This window comes from Danio rerio, chromosome 19 (genome assembly GCF_052040795.2).
Source record: "Danio rerio strain M-AB ecotype USA chromosome 19, GRCz13ab, whole genome shotgun sequence".
Lineage (NCBI taxonomy): Eukaryota > Metazoa > Chordata > Actinopteri > Cypriniformes > Danionidae > Danio > Danio rerio.
Genome location: NC_141039.2, coordinates 12,082,501 through 12,102,972, shown reverse-complemented (window position 1 = coordinate 12,102,972; position 20,472 = coordinate 12,082,501). Strand labels below are relative to the sequence as shown.

Below are 20,472 nucleotides of genomic sequence, written 5' to 3'. Positions count from 1 at the left end.
TACTGTATTTATTTTTTTTTTTTTTGAGGCAACCAACTGGGCCCTTATAAATATTCATTAGTGTTTAGCCCCGAATAACTCTAAAATTGAATTCATAATGGTCTTTTAAATGTCCTTAAAGTCTTAAATTTGACTCGATCAAACCTGCAGATTCCCTGGAGTAGGATAAGCGTTTTGGCCGATAAGAGAAAATGTGCATCAACTTGTATCAAAGCACATTCAGCAAATAAATTCCAGCATGCGTAATCATGTCATAACAAAAAATAGGCACATTTATGATTCATTCATGGACAAACCAACAGACCAACCACATCTGAAAAGTTGTTTTGGTCATTCTAAAATCCTTTAGGCAATGTCTGTCACAAACAGCATCTCACACTTCCTAAACCCATCGCATATTGATTGCATTTTGTCTTCTGAGGCACAAATGATTTATTATATAGGAAACAAAACCCAACAGTGAATTCTCTTACTGCAGCAATTTCCATTTTCTATTTGGTATTCAGCATCAGTTTATCAGGAAGTGTCTATTTTGTTCTCTTTGACTCATTGGATGGAAATATTGCCTATTCACTAATATTTTAAGCAAGTTTCAAGATTTGCGCATAATTCTAATTCTCATATTTGAATTGAAATGTAGCTATTGATTAAAATCACACTGAAGGATTTTTTAAAGTCTAATTGTAAAATATTGTGACTACTTAATCATAATAAGTTGTTAGTTTTAGCTTTTTTTATTTAACATCTGTAAAGTTTTTTAGAAGAAATGAGAGTAGATGGGCAGAATTAACAATAATAACTCGATTCCCTTCCAGGCTGAGACCCGTGCAGAGTTTGCTGAGAGGTCTGTGGCCAAACTGGAGAAAACCATTGATGATTTGGAAGGTATGATTGTTTCCTCATTTTTAACTTCATTCCTTCTGTTAGCTGTAAAATGACTAGTCATGCTCTTTTCTTAGCTTTCATGTTCCTCATGTCTACAATGGCATTCATAATCTGCATTTCCTTTTTTTATACATTTCCTTTATCTTTCCTTCATGCTCTTCCTCTTCTGACGTTTTCTTTCCTCCTGGTTTCTCCCTGTGTGTGAACAGATGAGCTTTATGCTCAGAAACTCAAGTATAAGGCCATTAGTGAGGAGTTGGATCATGCTCTCAACGACATGACCTCTATGTAAATATAGGCCTGTGTGTGTGCGTGCGTGCGTGCGTGCGTGCGTGCGTGCGTGCGTGCGTGCGTGCGTGCGTGCGTGCGTGCGTGTGTGTGTGTGTGTGAAACTCTGATTCTTATGGTTTGCTTTGTGACTGAGGTTTGCTGCAATGGCAGATTTGGAGTCTCGTGACTGAAATTGGTTGGCTAACCTTGAGCTTCATAACGTCCGATCATATACTTTTACCATACAGTATAAAGCTAAGCCGCAGGGAGTTAATCATTAACTGTAGATGTTTTAAACGGCCGCTTTATCCCAGTGATGTCATAACTTGGATGAGTGATATTCTAACTGGTATATGATTGTGAAGTAACTAACATGCTAACACTCATTTGGTTTCATCTTAATCTACAGATAAAGGGGACATTTTACCTTTTTATTTGGACTTGGACTGTGAAACACTGGCTGAAATCATTTTTGCTATTTGCAAAAGTAATAGTAACAGTGCTAATATTGAACAGTAGTGTTATATTCAAATGTGGGCTGGTATATGCTAATAATTCTAACTAGTGAAACAAAATACCAGAAATTGTTGTTTTATAGTACCAATGTTGGTACAATTTTAGCTGTAGTAGAAATGTTATGAATGCATTAACCCTTTTACGTGAGTTTTAAATACTCCAGCTGACCCTTCTGCGTGAGGTTTGTTTTTTGTGACATTACTTGGAATTCATTGCATTCTAGTTCCCATGGCAATGTGTCCAAGTTTATCACATGACCCCCATCCCCAATATTTTATTAGCTAGATTGGATACAGCCCAGCATACTCGCGTCAATATAGCATAATCTTTGTGACCCTGTAATTAAATTGGGTCATTACCATGAGGGTTGGGTGTAGGGTTGAGGTAGATGCTAATACAATTAATGCGTAATTTAATAAATATACTTCTCCTTAACTTCCAATTACAGCTGTATCCCTTCTAGCAACAACTGCTGGAGAGAAACTATTCTAGTAATATAAACTGTGTGTACATCTGCGTGAACAAAGCTCATTGTTTAGGTATATTGAAAGATAATTATTGCCATCTCCATAGACATCCTAGTGTGTTTTACAAACCTTAAATGATATGTTTTGCTTGTAGTTATGTGTATTTGAATGTCTGAAACTTAAAATAAATGTTATTCGTTTAAAAGTATGGATAAACTGATTCATGTCAAGCACTATGCACCTCTTTCTTTGCCTCAGCACGCACCGTCAGATTTTAATTTTAGCTGTTGATGACGTGCACTCTGAATATTCTTATCACACCGGTGTGATTCTATGCTTCAGGGACCAGCCAAGCTGGTGTGATCGTATGCGTAATGGGGTTGGCTATAGATAAGTAATAATATATTAAGCATTTTTTTTAAAATATTAAATGAAAAGTTTTTAATAAAAGGACAAAACAGAAACATAAATGGATCAATTTTTCTGTTGGTATAGTATTGTTATATCAAAATCCCATTTCAGTTGTGCCTTTTAAAGAGTTTGTCACTCCTGAACACTATGCTTACTATAGTTGGCAGCTTGAAAAATACCACTTTTTATGTTTCTTTTTAAATGTAAAATATTAGTAATGTATTTGAAACACCAGTAAGCAGACAGACATAGCATCTAAAGAGGTGAAAACTTGACTTGGTGAGTGTCTTTGGTGTATTTAACACATTCTGGCTTCATCACTTCTTTTGTGCATTGCGTTCATGTTCACAAACTAGTACAACCAGTGCCACAAAATGGCTGGTACCAGGACTTTTATTTATGTAAAAAGTACCGATTTGGTACCAACATAATTTTTTAAGCAGTTCTGACTTTGACGATGCCAAATTATAAATGTAAATATCAAAATAGTTATTTATAAAATATGCACTTGTTGGAATAAGAAAGGATGTCCTGTTGTAGATTTGAACATCCCTGTTTTAAATATGTCCCCTTTAAGCCTTTCATTTGCATACTAAGGATTTAACCCTAAAACTCTTTTGAGTTGGTTGGTTTGAGAGCTGTGGCCTTCATTGATGCAAGTATTAACATTTGTTCTTAACAGCTACACGTGCTTGCCAAATGTGCGACTTTCTTGTCATGAGGTGTTTACACTTGGTGTCTGTTGCAGATAAAGAGTTTCTGGACTGTTCTGTGGCTGACTGTGACTTCAAGAAATGCTTCCTCGTCTTCTCTGACTGTCCATATTTGTTGCTTTTTTTTCTTCTTTGTACACTTCCTGTTTTGTGTGTTTTTCCGTGTACTCATGTCTGTAGTGCCAGTTTCTTTATTCTGTTTCTGCTTCTGTTCTTTAGATATTCATTATCTGCCCCAACATCTTCCTCTTATCAGGATCTGTTGTTCTTATGTCCCTGCTTTTGCTCTTCTGTGACCTTTTGCTGTATTTTTCATGCCTTGCGTCCATGTTTATTGAAGGGAGGAGAAAAAACGGCTCTGCTCTCTTTTGAATGTCTGCTTGTCTCTCTTTATTGCAATGGACTGGTGTTGGGCAACCAAGCATTTACCCATCTTCAATTGCACATGTATTATATCTCATGGTTGAAAGATAAAAGGCTTGAATAAATTCTCCGTCACTAATTGTGATTAATCATGAGTTTGAGCTATGGTTAAGATTATTTCTGGTCCATAAGGTTACAGGCTTGAAGGTCTCAAATTAACCCCTAACTCTCGTTCCCAGTTTCAGAACACAGATGTGATACTGACATGTTCACCAGAAATTATTGCCAATTTTCAACCATTTTGTGCATATATTTAATCTGGGTCATATTTTAAAGGGCACCTATGGTGAAAAATCTACTTTTTAAGCTGTTTGGACAGAAATATGTGTAGGTATAGTGTATAGGCGGTCATATTGGGGTGATCTAAACACACAGAGTTCTTTTTTTCAATTTAACAACATAAAAACGGCGGACCAATTGGAGTGGTATTCAGACCGACCACAACTTGACATAGGAGTGCGGTCCCCCCGCCCACCAAATTGATTGACAGCTGCGTAACATGTCCCGGTAGTCACTTGTATAATCATATAAACAAGATAGGATGTGCGCGACCGGGAACAAAAGGTCTGTTCAGTTTGCTAGGATCATCAATCGTCATCAAATGTGATCAAGAGTAAGTTTCACAAGTTTAAAATGTTTTAAAACAGTGCATGTGAGTGATGAATTACATCGATTTACTTCAGATTCACTTTATCAGCACAGCAGCGTCAGAACAATTATGACAATGCTTCAATCTCGGTTTGTGGACGTTAAATCCGATTTATTTTGTACAGTAACTTAACAGATATACATACAGCAGTGGAGATTAGCCTGTATCCTGTCACATCTTCGTGCAAAAAGATTGCAAAGCTAAACGCGCTGTCTGCATGTATGTGCGTATCGTGTCCGTGCTGGGTATGCGTGTTTGTGTGTGCGCGTGAACTTTGTAACGACATTGTGTGGGACTCATCGTTTTAACTTAACACAGCAAGTGTATCAAATACTCGTTGGTAAAGTTCTTACTTTAGTATTTCTCACAAACGCTACGCGAGATCTGCTTCCTTTATGTCTGTTTGTTTGTCTGACGCAGCCGAGGGAGGAGATTAAGGCACGCAGAAAAGCACGTAAAAACGGTGGGCAGGGAGAACCAGCCTTAAAGGCACAGTAAAGCAAAACTGCCACCCAGTGCAAAAATATATATAAAAAAAACGGAATCTTATAAAAGGTATAATGAAAAAATCTGATGGGTGTTTTAAGCTGAAACTTTACTGACACATTCTGGAGACACAAATGATTCATAATAAATCTGAAAAAAGGGGTAACCTAGGTGCCCTTTGAAGTAGACACTTATTAGATTCTACTAAAAAAGTTCATAAATCCAAAGTTATGTGCCTTTTAGTTTGATAAGTAATGCAGATTAGTTAATAAAGAATTATGTAAGGTAAAATATAGATATTTTTCCTGTTATTTATATATGTACGAATGTTTCGATTTGGGCAGAAATTAAAAGCCTATTATTTGAACCAAGTACATTAGTAAAGTAAAATGAGTAAGTTTTATGTTTATATATTAAAAAATAAATTAGCTTTCAGTAAGATTTAGTTTAGTCACAGAACCAAACATCACCATCAGATGCCATCCAGTTTCCTTTGGTGACCACATAAGGGCTGTGTCTGTATTGTTCTGATTATCATTATATTTTTCTTTGTATGGTTTGAGCAATAAGAACCATACTTTTTTATTATTATTATTTGATCGTATTTGTCATGCAGTCATCACCTTCTAAATTATTATGGCTAGATTGGTGGTATTTGATTTTGAATTTAGCTTCTGGAAAAAAATAGGGGAAAAAATGCATCGAGATAACAGGATGTGTGTTGTAGTAACAAGAAATGTCTCAATAATGATTATTATACTAATAATAATAATAATAAAGTCTCTTACACAAATTGAGACTTTTCTATTTTTCTTAATATTTAATACATGTTCAGACATTTTCTAAAAATAAAGAAAATGTTATCCAACTATCCGATTCAAAATATTCAGAACATATAGAAAAGCTCCTTTCACAATAAATGACGTTTAACAGTATCACAAAAAGTGAAAACTGGCTTCGGTGTATTTAACACATTTTGACTTCAACACTTCTCGATGTATATTGCAATGACATTCACAAACGGGCACAACCAGTGGCACAAAATGGCTGGTACCAGTTTTTTTTTTATATTTTTTTATTTTTTTATTTATTTATCCATCAAACAATTTTTAGTGGTGATTGCTGTAGCAGACTAATGCTTTTTAACTCTGAGTATCTCTGTTGGTCAATTGTAACTGTTGCTATAAAAATCATGAGATGGTCATGAAATATGAAAATTAGAAATCAAGCTTTCAAGTGATATAGAGTTTGTCATGATTGCTTGTAAAAATGCAAGTGCGAACGATCCCACAGTTTGTAGGGTGACTGTAAATGGCTTTTAATCCATTTACCCTTCTTATGTAACAAAACAATGGTAAAATATGTATTCAGAAAAGGACCTTTTGAATTATATTTATTTATATATATATTTATTTATATATATATATATATATATATATATATATATATATATATATATATATATATATATATATATATATATATATATATATATATATATATATATATATATATATTCATGATTTGACTAATTTACTATGTTGCAATTAAATACTAAACATAAGCACACCACTGGCAAGACGGTAAGAGTTGAGGGGTTAATGGGGGGAAAAAAGGCCTAAATCAGATTTTTGACTTTGCATTAGGGCTGCACACTGTTAAAAAAATCTAACATTGCTTTATTTTTTTTAATTCTGTGATTTATATAATGCAATATGAACATCATTTCACTAGATGTGTTGAATAACAATAATTTTAGATTGATTGGGATAATTCTGTAGGGGACTGCATATGCATAAAATATAAGAAACAATCTACAGGCACAGATACATTTAATAAATAGAATATGAATTAAATAAACAGTGTTTTATTGGTTTCAGGAGTCAAACTGTATTCTAGTAGAAAGTAATTAAATAATCCAATGTAAAATAATACTGCACAATCTTCGTTTTCTAAACTATTCAATAAAATAATAGTTAAGTTACAAACGGCACAATTTCTTAAGCCTGGATGGTTTCAAACCCCTCACAACATTCACAGGCCTCAAAAAACGCTTACTAAATGATAATCCAGACTCAACATTGCATACACTCGCGACAACTATTGGTAATGATCATATTGCCATAACGAAGCTGAAACGATATAATGTGCAGCCATATTTTGTAGTTTTTTTCGCCATCATTTTAAAGCGAAGAGGATGAACAAGCTAGTCCATTTTAGTTATGATGAATGAATCTTAAATGCAGCTCAGAAAAAAGGAGTCATTTCGTGGAGCAATTTGTTTAGTCATGCAATGCTCTGTACTGGAGTTAGTTTTCCTGTTTTTTAGTTTTTCAAGTCGTCCATTCATCACGAGACAGCCCCATATTAAGCTCAATGTTGGTGTTAGTTGTAGATGTGTTTTGGAAGCAACTCGAAACATTTTTATTCTATGTTGGCAAATTGAACAAAATGACTTGGAGTCTCGTTCAATGAGATGGCCGAATCGAAGATCAGAGTTGGTAACTTCCCCTAACTAGATCATTTAAACCTATCTAACTTTTTTTTTTTTTGCATTTTATTGCTGTTTGGTTTATAATTTTATTAATGAATAAAATAAAAAAACTGTCTCTCCGCTGAAAGATTGATGAAATGCGCTTTAAAATGTTTTATAAGAGATCAAAATAAATCCATTTTAACTTCAAGTCTTCTAAATATAAGCAGTTACTTGATTTGTTGAGATTTAATTTAGGAATTCTCATATAAATGTAGATCATTGAACTTGGACAGAAGCTCAGACATTGCTGCTTGATGCATAAGAGCTTCTGCCTTGACACAAAGAATGAACCTGTATTTTTGTGCGTGCATCAAACAAGCATGCTTGAGCTTTCTGTAGCAACATTTGAGTGCTGAATGCTTTTGTGAATTAATGTCTGCATCAAGTCTGCAACCCGTAAAAAACATTCCAGGCTGTCAAGCTCTACCCTTAACCTACCCTTTTATATTATTATTATTATTATTATTGTCTAGAGTTATGAGTCAGATATTTAGTCTCAGATATTGAGTCTCAGCTATTTAAAAAAATCATATACATAATTTACACAAGGTCATATGTCCTACTATAGAGAGTCTTACTTTTATGCCTTACTTGAATCCATTGGAAAATAAGTCAGATATTTGCACTTGGTGTTATTTATGTGAATAACAGAACTATCAGAAATTCCCATTCCTTTCAGTGGCTGCCCCAATTATTTTTTAATCAAAGTTTATCACAACAGTTTTGCCTGGATCAGGGATTTATTATGGATTAAAAATGGTAGGGGGCCAGACAGCTGCCTCTTCTTTAGGCTAAAAACATTGATTCTTGCTTTGCATACAAAACATCGATCCTTTCTGCTTATTCAGTTCAGTTTGTCTTTTCTACAGCCCAACACTTCCCATTTTAAAATGTCTGAGCAGCTGTATTCTTGCCAGTGTATAAATCAATTAAGCAACTGAACAGCGGTTTTGTTTTTGAAGGATGAATACATGTTCGAGTTCTTTCTAAAGCTAAATACTGACCAGTGGTCCTGTTGAAAGTTAGTTGTGGAAGAACAAGTATTTGTGTTTTTGTAAAGGTTTAATGCATGGCTGCATGCCATTGAGTGAAATGAAAAGGCCCTCATTCAGCTGCAAGTTCTCCGAAAATTAGTTTATCGTGAAGTTATTTTTACCCCAGTGCTGCGGCAAAAGCAGAGCATTGACATGGTACCGTTGCGCAATGCTAACACTGCAGGATAAACCCCGGCATACTTCAGATGAATGTTATCTACAGAATCTTCCAGCATAAATCTGAGCACTTTCACAAGTCCTTCTTAATAAACCGAAACTGGCAGGCAGATTTAATGATTTAGAGAATTTGCAGAGATAGTTTAACATGCTATCAGAATGTCATCATTACTATATGGTTTCAAAATGGTCAATAATTAAAGCTTTTTAAGAAATAGTTTTAAGTAGTTTCTTTTAATCAGTCATTTTAATTAGTAATATTTCACAATATTACGGCATTTGCGGTCAAATGATGAGATGTCTGCAGTTATTTTAAACTGTTTACCATCAGATCTGAAGCATTATCAAGTTTCCTAATGTAATGCTGTACAATTCAGTATCACAGTTTGATTTTTTTTTTCTTTCTCTCTCTCTCTCTCTGTATTCAGTCATTTTAATTGGTTATAATTTACAATATTATTGTATTTGCTGTTGCAATGATGAACTTTTAAGACATCTCATAAAAACAAAACAAAAACATGGTAGTTATTTCAAACTTTTTAGCATCAAGATCTAAAGTATTATTAGGTTTCCTGATCTTATCCTGTACAATTCAGTATTACCGTTTGATTTTAGGTTGATTTAGATATTTGGAAGTCTCTTCAGTCATTTTAATTGGAAAGAATTCACAATATTACTGCATTTGCTGTCGCATGATGAATTTTGAGACTTCTCACAAAATCAACTAAACAATTGTAGTTATTTAAAACTTGACATCAGATCTGAAGCATTATCGAGTGTCCTGATGTTGTCCTGTACAATTCAGTATTACAGTTTGATTTTTTTTTTTTAACGTATTATTTGGCCATTTTAATTGATAATTGACCATTTTAATGTATTTGCTGTCGCATGATTTCTCACAAAAACAACAAAACAATCGTAGTTATTTTAAACTTTTGAACATCAGATTTAAAGCATTATTTAGTTTCCTGTATAATGATGCTATCCGGCAGTATTACGTTTGAAGCGTTTAGTTTGAAGTCTCTTATTTAGGCAGTTTAGTTGGTAATAATTCACAATATTACTGCATTTGCTGTCACATGATGAACGTTGAGACTTCTCACAAAAACAAAACAAACAAAAAATTTTTAGTTATTTTAAACTTTTTAACATCAAGATCTGAAGCATCAGTATTACAGTTTGATTTGTATATTTGGAAGTCTCTTCAGTCAGTTTAATTGGTAAAACATTACATTGTTACTGTCGCATGATGAACTTTTGAGACCTTTCACGGCAAAAAATAATAATAATAATAAATTTCAAATATTTAGATCTGTAGCATTTTCGAGTTCCCTGATGTTGTCCTGTACAGTTCAGCATTGCAGTTTGTTTTACACAAGTTTTAAGTTTACATTTAAAAAAAAAATAGTTTGGAAGTCTCATTCAGTCATTATATTTGGTAATATTTCACAAAATAGTACTTTATTTGCTGTTGCATGATGAACTTTGAGACTTCTCACAAAAACAAAACAAATCAAACTTTTTAAACTACAGATCTGACGCATTATTGAGTTTCCTGATGTTATCTTGTACAATTCAGTATTACAGTCTGATTTTTAGAGTTTGATTTTGATCTTTGGAAGTCTCTTCTGTCATTTTAATTGGTGGTATATCTAGGCCTGCCTCTATCTACTTTTTCTGTTGTGCAATATATTGCTTCAAATAAACAATGTTATCATTTTAAAACCCTTTCATGTCACTCATCATTATATAATGCCAGAATGACTATATAATATCATCACAATGCAGGTACACTCTTCCAAACAACACGTCATATTTTATTCTTATGACATTTTAACTATTGAATAATTAGGTGGAATCAGAATGTGAAAACGTATTTCCCAAACAATTAAATAATAATAAATGTTGTCAAAGTTCAAGGTAAAAAGGAACAGGCTGACATCTGCTACCAGATCTATTTTCAGTTGTCAGACTCCCACATGAAGATATACTATAGTAATTTATAGTAAATACTACAGTATGTTTTTAACCTACCGACACTGACACCTCTAATAGATATAGAGATGTGCAATCAGCTAAAATGTTGCTAGAATTGACTTTTATGTATGGGTGATATACATTTCATCACCAAAAATGATTGAGGTCATGTCCATGTGTTGTGCAATACATTGACTTGTTGATTATTGTGACAGGCCTAAGTATATCCCAGTATTACTGTATTTAATATTTGCTGTCACATGAACTTTTGAGACTTCTCTCAAGAACAAAACCAAGACAACGATTGTCATTTTTTCAAACTTTTAACATCAGATCAGATTGAGTTTTCTGTAGAATGATGTTATCCTGTACAATTCAGTTTTACAGTTATGTTTTAGAGTTGAATTTTCTCTCTCTCATTGCAGAGAAACTGAGAGATGCTAAAGAGGAGAACATCAAGATCCATGCTACTTTGGACCAGACCCTGAGCGAGCTCAATAGTTTCTAAAGAAGACCTGGAGCAGAAAAAAGGCCTTTTCTTCCCTTCTTGACTCCCTCATCTCATTTTGGTTTCTTTGTCTCTGCACATCTGATTCTCCCCCTTTTTTTTCTTCTCTTCTTCTGCTGGAGGATAAGCTCACCAAGCCAACCAGCAAAAATGTGGTGCCTCTCAATTTTTCCAAACTACTATTCCAAGTGATTTGAGAAATGATCTACTACGATACTCCTCAAGAGTCAAATGTTGACCTCGGGGAGCCTTTTTTGGTATTGCTCCATGATCAGAGCTTTACGAGCTAGTGTTTTTTCTGCATATCAGCCCAAACTCTCAATGATAATTTTACTGGAGGCTGATTTTTGTAAAATTTTGTGCCATAAAAGCCTTGTTGGCTTGTCTCTTGCTTGGCTTTAGATCATTCTCAAGCCATTTTTTTCCTGCTGTTGCTCTGACACAGGTTGTTTTTGCTGGTCTTGTTGGTGCCTGATCCACTGCTATCCTTTTCACACCTCTTTTTTTTTTTTCTTCATCCTGCACAAGTTTCTGCTGCCTGTTAGTCGGCATCACCGGTTTTGGGACCAAAACCACATCATGTGGTCTGTAACAGTATGCACAACCATGCCGTGAGGACCAAATTTGTTTTATTATTGTTATTATTATTAAAAGCCTTTGCTTCCATTCGGAGTTTGTTTTTTTGAGTAATATATGTATTCATTGTTTGGGTCGAATCCCCTTGCTTTTTTAACACAAATGTTTTGCAAACCACTATTTGAAATGGTGCACTGTTATGGGCTTATGGTGAGCAGATGAGGCCAAGTCATGGTTTCTTCATTATAATTTTCTTTTCATTTGCTTTAAAGAGCCATATTCTACCCAGGGAAGAAAGGTTGAAGTTGTTTTGTTTTTTTACCGTGAGTTCAAAGCAGTGGCACTGCCAGATTTAAAAGGTTCAAAAGCCGTGCAGATCTAAAATATGTATTATGAACACAGTAATGGGAGCGAATTGTAACACTTAATAGTATACAAATTTAAGAAACAGGGGTGAACACATAGTTTTAACTGGAAAAAGCCCACAATGATGTGTAATCACTTTGTTACTGTCTGTATCTTGTGTAATGATACCTAAATTCTTTTTTTAAATAAAAACCATGATTTTTACTGTCACTGAACCACTGTGTTTTTATGGATTTGATTTTTCATCAGATTTTCATTTTTTTTTTCTTATTTTTGTTTATTTCTAGAAACAAAAACGGACGTTTTTCTTGAACAGTCACTGATATTTATTTGGAAGGATATCCGTTTCAAGATGGACATCAGTACTGTTTTGTTTGTGATAGAAGTCTAATTTCAACCTTTAATTTTAATACATACAGTGATTTAAACTTTAAATAATTTTGAGAATGTTACAATATTGTTAAATAACATGAATGTTATGTACATTGATTCTGTAGATTTATTTCAAATATTCCAAAGAGGTGTCAATAAAAAAGCAAAACAATTACCCAAAGATAAATATTTACTCCTCCATTGCTTCTAAACTAATGAATTTTTTACTTCTGTTGAACACAAAACAAGATATTCTGAAGCATGTTGTAAAAAAGCAGCCATTGAAATCTATGGTGGGAACAAAATTACCATGGTAGTTATTGGCTAATTTTATCTTGTCGTTCTTTAAAATATCTATATGTGTTCAGCAAAACGATGAAACTGGTTTTAAACAGGTGGAGTAAATGATAGCAAAATAAAATTTTTTGGGTGAACTTTTCCTTTAACACAATGAAGCTGCACAATTAGAGCATTAGATCAGCATTATATTTTCTAATAACATCATGTGACCCTGAAAACCAGTGTTGGGGGGGAATTCATTGTATGTAATGGAAGTTAAGTAATCGGATTACTTTTTCCAAGTAACTAGCAATGCATCAGATTACTTTTTAATTTCTCTGAAAATATAGAAGTAGAGTAAATTCCAGTTATTTTGTTTTATTATTTATTGACTGACACTGACGGCATGTTGATCTTGCAGTAGATCTGTTTTAAGCCCTGGTCAGATCACACGATTTTATTGTCACCTATGTCAGATTATGCGACTTTGTCTTGATAATCTTGTCGTGGGCAACAAATGTGCCAGACTACACGTTCCTTCACGATCAGTCATCCCATGATGTCTATGACGAGTGTTATTTCCCAAAGCATTCACAAGTGTTGTTATAACAATATATCTCATTATTATTGTTGTTTTTTGTTATGTCAGTCTCAATAAACATTGATGCTTGCTGACAAATAGGCTACATTATTTAAGGGCATTCGTTATGACATTTTAAGAAAGCACATGCAACTACAAAAAAACGCCAGCAAATAAAGAAACCGTCTTCATCAATTTGACGTGTTGCAAATTGGTCACAACACAAACAACTGAAGAAACGTGCTGCAAATTGGTCGCAACACTGGCAAGTATACACTAATACAATGGAAATGTTTCTAATGTGTTAAATAAAATTGCTTAAAACACCTAAATGTTTTAGAAAAGGTAGTTTAAGTTTGCATAACCATGATTGATCTTATCCACCCGAGACCCAGCTATAAGTAAAAAGCAGCCTTTTTGATTACCTGACCCACAGATTAATGTCAGCGCCCGCTGAGATAACTCAGAAATTCAACCACGTGACAGAACTTGTCGTAAAGAAAAAATTTAACATGCTAGATTTTCATTGTATTGGTTGTCGTGAACTATGCCACATTACACAAGAAGAAATGATTGGACCTATGATTTGCGACGCCCATTTGTCGTTTAAGACTCCACACGACACCTTACTTCAAGGAAATCAAGACAAAATCGTGTGATTTTTACCGGGGCTTTAAAAGCACAAAAAACAATTTGGTATTCCTTTAGATTAATAAAAGCTTAAATGTTTATATATCTCATTCTTAATACAATCTAGAAATGTAGCACAGCTGAAAGGTTTATGAGGCTTAAAAATGCTTACGTCTTCCAAAAACAGACATTATTTTCTTTTAAAATAATAAAAACTAACAGCAAGCTCAGTCAAGATGGAAAAAGTAACACAAATGTACGTAATGTAACATTTCTTTTAGAAGTATTTTCCCCCAACACTGCTGAATAGTAGAAACATGCTGTCATCACAACAATACATTTTAATCAATACGTGAAATTGAATAAATTTGACTGTTTTCACCACTGATCTACATAGAAAACTATTCTCATTATCATTCTATAAACATCAGTGGTTGTTATTATTACTGATATTTTAACCAATATGTACGTTTATTGTCAAACATGGTGCAGTTATACAGTATATTTAAACTACTAGTGTTTTCCGTGAGTGAATATACTACGGCGTTCTAGAACAGCGGGTCGTTCTCGTATTTCCACAGCCGCCCTTCTCCTGCTCGAAAGCGGTTTTTCCCTCCGAACAGACAAGGAAGTTTATGGTTGGCCTTCATCACCACAGCAACCGTGCAGGAATCTGGTTTTCTAACAGCTTCACACCAGGGAGGGTAATCGACTGGCTGCTTTCCACTAGAGGACAGTAAAGACCAATGAGCTTCAATATCAGCAGCCTGTTGAGGCCTCTAGTATGACACTTACTGTTCACAGCAGCCCACTCCAAACGGCTCGAAACACACACACTGGAAACATTCATCATTCATCCAGGCCTCCCCGATGTCGAAGACACGGCCGTTGTGTTCACAGCTGGCTGTGGGGAAATGGTGAGCATTACAACTTTGGAAGACATCATTTGACCTACTTTCACACTAGCTGTTTGGTATTAAAGTACACACGAAATCAACCTAGCCATCTTGACTTGGTTAGCTCACATTGCTAGTTTTGTGGTGAACAGTTCATCTGTACATGTCATTTGAAAAAAAAAAATGTTTGCCCATCTTTACTTTGAAATCTGACAATGCACTTCCCTTCTGACTGAGGTATCAGGTGGGCGTGGTTAACATACTTAACCAAGCACATTTCCCGATCTTTCTGAATGAACTAATGCCCGCTTTACTACATCCAATCAGCTCGCAGTAGAAAAAAAACAAGCCACGCCCACTGTTTTCTCATGTAAGGGTGTTTTCACACCTGCCTTATTTAGTTCAGTTGAAGCGCACTAGAGCAGGGGTGGCCAACCCTGTTCCTGGAGAGCCACGTTCCTGCAGATTTCAGTTGCAACCCATATCAAACACACCTGCCTGTAATTATCACGTGATGTTCAGGTCCTAATTAATTGGTTCAGGTGTGTTTGATATGGGTAGCAACTAAAATCTGCAGGAACGTGGCTCTCCAGGAACAGGGTTGGCCACCCCTGCACTAGAGTTTGTTTTCCCTCTCAGTGCGGTGCGTTTGGGCAGGTGTGAAAGTAGCAATTGCACTTAAGTAAGCACCAAAAGCAGACCAAAACAGCATACTGAGACTTCCTTGAAGACGTGGTCTTGGTACAATGTTAAACATACCCTGGAAATAATTGTTGACAGCGCTTTACCAACAGTTTTAAACAGAAAGGGAAAAGCTTTCCCCTACTGGATTGTTGGTAATATTTCTGGAAGATGACCATCAGTTTCGTTAAATTAATTCAAGGCTTCTCCTGAAGTGAGCTGCGATGCGCCTTTGCTGTTTGCAATGCATTAAAACATTGTTTTCCAGCTGCAGCTGTGCTTCATTCTCAAAATGTGTACTTTGTCTAAAGTGATGTATACAAACTACATAGTATATACTATGAGCAGGGATACAACCAGTCAGCGCAGTCGTCCCTCCATAGTAAAAAGCAACATTTTGTGTCTGCCGGTTTGTTTTCTTGCGGGAGCTCCATTGGCATTTTCTTGCATGTTAGTTCTGACCAATCCAAAAGTAGCCAAGTTTAGCAAATATGTTCAAAAACATCTGGCCAATGAGTGATGTGGATTTTGTCACATGTCTGCATTTTGGGGTTTTTTAACTGGTTTGGAATCAAAGCAATCAGTGTGGTGTGAAAAAGACCCCAAAATGGCAGAAAAACACTATAATCATGTATCTTCTGTTGCCCTTTTCTGGACCAAATGAACCTAACTACAGATGTGAAAGCACCCTAAAATTTCATTTTTTTTTCCATGCAGTAGAAACTGCGTCACAAAATGAAAAAACCCAACAACATTCAACTTTAATCATTGAAATCTACGCAAAATCTAAAATTATTGTGTTTATTTTTAGTCTTAAAAGAAAAAATTATCTTTTTTTATTTGTAATCTTTAATCAAAATCTGACCATTTGCTTGGCCGAATTTAATTATGCTTAGCCACACCCCTCCAACTATTACAGCAATACAGCAATTCAGTTAATGTGTTACCATCGAAGTTTGTATCCTACCCATGAGTGTTTATGTGCATTTTTAACATTTATGCGCATCTTTGCATTTACATGAAACGTTTTTTATGCAATGAAATTAGCTGGATGGAAACAGCTTATGGCACCTTTCGAAAGTAACTTAAAGCTTCAAATTAAGTTCAAATTAAGTTACATCTCTATGCCAGTAGGTGGCACATGAAACCATTAAAACATTTGTCAGCAATAATATCTGATACCAATATACGGATGATGAATCCACTTATGTGTTGTTATAAAGCTCAGACCTGTAGCCAGGGGGGGTTGGGAGGTTCAAAAGACTTACCCTTCACTGACAAAGGTCTAGAATTTGTCCCATAAATGAGCCCATTTGTCCTATTTTGACTGCTATACCATCATAAATTGTGAAAATAAGCCAAGCTAATCAGCTGATAAGTTTGTCCAATGCAAACAAATATTGTTCATCAGTCTAACATCCGCTGTTCAAGAAAACATCAAATCTGACGTAACTGGTCATCTGTGAAACACCAAAAGCAGCCCATATTACAAATAATTTAAATATCAATATAGCTATTTTTGTTATCCATGAATTTTCAAACGTATTTTTTATAAGAGATGCAAAAATCCTGAAGTTGTACATTATGTATTTATAGTATTATGTTTTAATCTTGTATTATTTAAATGGCCAAATTCTGTTGATATGCTGACCAGTTTGTTATTTACTTTATAAATGACAACAGGCTACAATTTATAATGTTAAGCTTTAACAGATTGCTATTTTTTTCTAATTTAATATGATGGAATAAATTTGTGTTTTTAAAATAAGTGTTTATCCATATTTCTTTATTCTAAATCTTTAGGAAATATTTTTGGTGAATCAAAAAGTGTGATTATGTTGTCCATCCGACAAGCTCATTCAGCTAAAAATAGTGCTTAAAATGCAGCATTTAAATCTCATAATAAAAATAAAATGGCGAATAACTGCAAAAGGTTCACTTTTTGAGAAAAAAGAACCACCCCCTTCAACAGGCTGGCTACCGTTCTAAAGCTTAATATCAGTTGTCAATCCATTTTTTTTTGTTTTTGTTTATGTTATTCACCTTTACTACACATTTATAATTGCAGTTAATTTATACACATTTAACAGCATTATTCAAAAAGTAACACATCCAATTATCAACGTCACAATCTCTGCTTTTGCATGTTTCTATGGAAATGCACATTGTTTGAATGTATTATGATTATTAATATTTAAACAAAACAAATTGTGTATAAACAAACATTACACAAGCATTATTTGAAATATATATTTAAGGCAATTGTTCCATCATTTTGACAGAAATTATTCAAAATTTGTTCAAAATGATGATTGATCCAGTTATAAGGCTCTATTATTGAATTATTCAAATGGTTTTAAATAAAATAAAAATTATGCAGTCGAGTTAATTAGGTATTTATTTACATAGACTGTGTAAATTAACTATTTGCATAATTTGTCTACAGAACCTCTAATACACTAAATGTTTCAGTTGTCTCCCAGCAGAAACTGGACGTCACATAGACGTAAAATTGACGTTTTCTTATTAAATTTTGGTTGTATATGAAAATGGAGTTTACGACAGAACCCCATCGTCAGTTTGAAATCAGACTTCTACATCAAGGTGAATTTTAGTTAATTCATAGCACAACATAAAATGAACCAAACATCAACGACTAATGATGTTAGCTTTTAACATTGTAAAGACTAGGCATGGGACAATAACCGTTTTCAAGGTATACCGCGGTTTGGAAAAGTCAAGGTTTTAAAACCGCCCAAATTTTCTGCTATACCGTTCCTAAGGTATGTATCTTCAGCAGAAAATATATCCAAAGATGCCGTCTTAAATTGTTAAGAAATGTGTGTTTTTACTTGTGTATTTTGCTTGTTTGCTGCTCCAACATATTCCAACATTATGTCATTAAAGTGACGTTGAAATTTAGTTAGGTAACTAATTACACAGCATAAAACCAACCAAAGATAAACGTCTACTGATATTAGACTCTAATGTTGTATGGATGTCAAGATGTCAAAACGATGTTGGATTTTAGTTAATTAATGCCACAGCCTAAGGCCAACCAAATATCAAAGCCACATGACGTTGGTATTAGGTGTCAGCTGACGTCGGTATTAGACAAATTGACGTTAAGTTTTGGTCATCCGACATCGCAACCAAAAAAGAACTAAAGATCAATGTCATATGATGTTGTGTGCTTGTACTTTGATGTTTATTATAGTTTACCTTTGGCATTGAAGTAGCATTCTCCACTGCCGGATACTCCATGACAGAGCTGGAAAATGCTAACCGTGCAAAACACAGCTAGGAAAACGCTCATGTCGCTTGCCTGCATGTCTAGAAGGGGGGAAAGTTGGAAGGTAAAGTTAGCAATTTCACATTTATTCACTGTTGTTTGAATTACAGGATTCAGTTGCTTGCAAAATGTGATAAAATCACTGAAATATTGCCCAGACACTGTAAGAAGTCTACAAAGAGTCATTTTTAGGAAACATTTGTCTTTATAGTTGGCTATATTTATTTGAACTGTCTAACTGAAAGTAGCATTTATTCTAGGGTTGCAATGATATGTTGTTTGAGCATAGATATTGCAATGTGTGTACCCGCAATAGTCACATCGCTGGATTAGATTGTTTATTAAAGATAAAAGGATAAAGACATCATAAAACATTACTTTTAAGATTATTTATACAATTAAGACTATGTTAGTTTACATTTGATTGCTCAATTTATGTATTTGAATACTGTTTGACCCCCTTGAAAACCAAAAAGCACAGTTTATTTCACTTTTATTTTTGCTCTGTCGTATTTTTGTGATTGTAACTTATTGGGTTTTATGCAGATGCACTGCATAGAAAAAGACTTCATCATCCCAGTCAATCTAAATTAACGAAATATTTCCAAATAGAGCTATTCAAATCATCTGGTAAATATTATATTCATATCACAATATACAGTTAAGTCAGAATTAAAGCCCCCTTTTTAAATGTTTTTTCTTTTTAAAAATATTTCCCAAATGATGTTTAACAAAGCAAGGTCATTTTCACAGTATGTCTGATAATATTTTTTCTTCTGGATAAAGTCTTATTCAATTTATTTCGGCTAGGATAAAAGCAGTTTTTAAACTTTAAAAAACATTTTAAGGTCAAAATTATTAGCCCTTTTAAGCTATGTTCTTTTTCGATAGTCTAAGGAACAAACCATCGTTATACGGTAACTCGCCTAATTACCCTAGCCTGCCTATTTAACCTAATTAACCCAGTTAAGCCTTTAAATGTCACTTTAAGCTGTATAGAAGTGTCTTGAAAAATATCAAGTCAAATATTATTTTCCTGTCATCATGGCAAAAGTAAAATAAATCAGTAATTAGAATTGAATTATTAAAACTATTATGTTTAGAAATGTTTTGAAAAAATCTGCTTTCCGTTAAACAGAAATTGGGGAAAAAATAAACAGGGGGGGCTAATAACTCTGACTTCAACCTTATCGCTGCAAACCAACATATCTCTCTTACTTATTCCCTGTATGACTGGTAGCCTATTTATATGTTTCATAGAATTATTAATCCCCATTAATGGTAAAAATATAAAACAGCAACAAAAGATTGTTTGAAATTCCTGTGAATTAATTGATTCTTGATTTTGAATGTTCATCTATCTTTCTGTAACACTTAGTGTCATAATTATGATTTTTTTATACCATAGAGATTTATAGTAGAAGCACTGATAAAAACCATAAAACCAGTCTCAGCCAAACAAAACAGTGTATAAGTAAAAAACATCGTGTTAATCAAAGACGGTGTTTCGTTAAGACAATTTGTAAATTTTCCACCATAAGTATATCAAAATCTAATTTCTGATTAGTAAAATGCATTGTTAAGAGATTTATTTGGTCAACTTGGAAAACAAAGGCAATTTTCACAATATTTATACATATTTTAATCCTTAGATTACTGATTTTTCAAATAGTTGTATTTCAGGGTTGTATTTAACAAATAATACATCAAACATAATAATAATATAAGAATAGAATAATATAGTAATA

The 20,472-nt window shown here is 34.0% G+C and overlaps 3 protein-coding genes across 15 annotated transcripts in view; 2 read left to right on the top strand and 1 right to left on the bottom strand.

The window, feature by feature from the left end:
• tpm3 (tropomyosin 3) overlaps nt 1–12,209 on the top strand; it is a 42,757-nt gene extending 30,548 nt beyond the window's left edge. For 4 of the 12 annotated variants that reach the window (XR_015515771.1, XM_087294063.1, XM_087294069.1 and 1 more), the window contains 3 exons: nt 816–885; nt 1,095–1,173; nt 3,298–3,780. Coding sequence is in view for 11 of the 12 variants with exons in the window: in XM_087294063.1 (XP_087150189.1) it covers nt 816–885; nt 1,095–1,173; nt 3,298–3,301 (153 nt within the window). In the remaining variant the exon portion in view is untranslated. Of the gene's footprint in view, nt 1–815; nt 886–1,094; nt 1,178–3,297; nt 3,781–10,969 lie in introns of those variants that run through there. The other 8 variants (XM_087294064.1, XM_087294062.1, XM_087294067.1 and 5 more) reach the window with 3 other exon arrangements.
• Nucleotides 11,666–20,472, bottom strand: part of msmp2 (microseminoprotein, prostate associated 2) — a 9,118-nt gene continuing 311 nt past the window's right edge. Inside the window, exons 2-4 of one of the 2 annotated variants that reach the window (NM_001447133.1) lie at nt 18,655–18,765; nt 14,651–14,759; nt 11,666–14,581 (exon numbers count right to left, since the gene is read on the bottom strand). In NM_001447133.1, coding sequence (NP_001434062.1) covers nt 14,404–14,581; nt 14,651–14,759; nt 18,655–18,763 — 396 coding nt within the window. In that variant the 5' untranslated portion in view covers nt 18,764–18,765 and the 3' untranslated portion in view covers nt 11,666–14,403. Of the gene's footprint in view, nt 14,582–14,650; nt 14,760–14,952; nt 15,070–18,654; nt 18,766–20,472 lie in introns of those variants that run through there. The other variant, XM_087295092.1, reaches the window with a different exon arrangement.
• Nucleotides 18,650–20,472, top strand: part of pla2g4c (phospholipase A2, group IVC (cytosolic, calcium-independent)) — a 25,304-nt gene continuing 23,481 nt past the window's right edge. Inside the window, exon 1 of the mRNA XM_087295493.1 lies at nt 18,650–18,788. Coding sequence (XP_087151619.1) covers nt 18,711–18,788 — 78 coding nt within the window. The 5' untranslated portion in view covers nt 18,650–18,710. The remainder of the gene's footprint in view (nt 18,789–20,472) is intronic.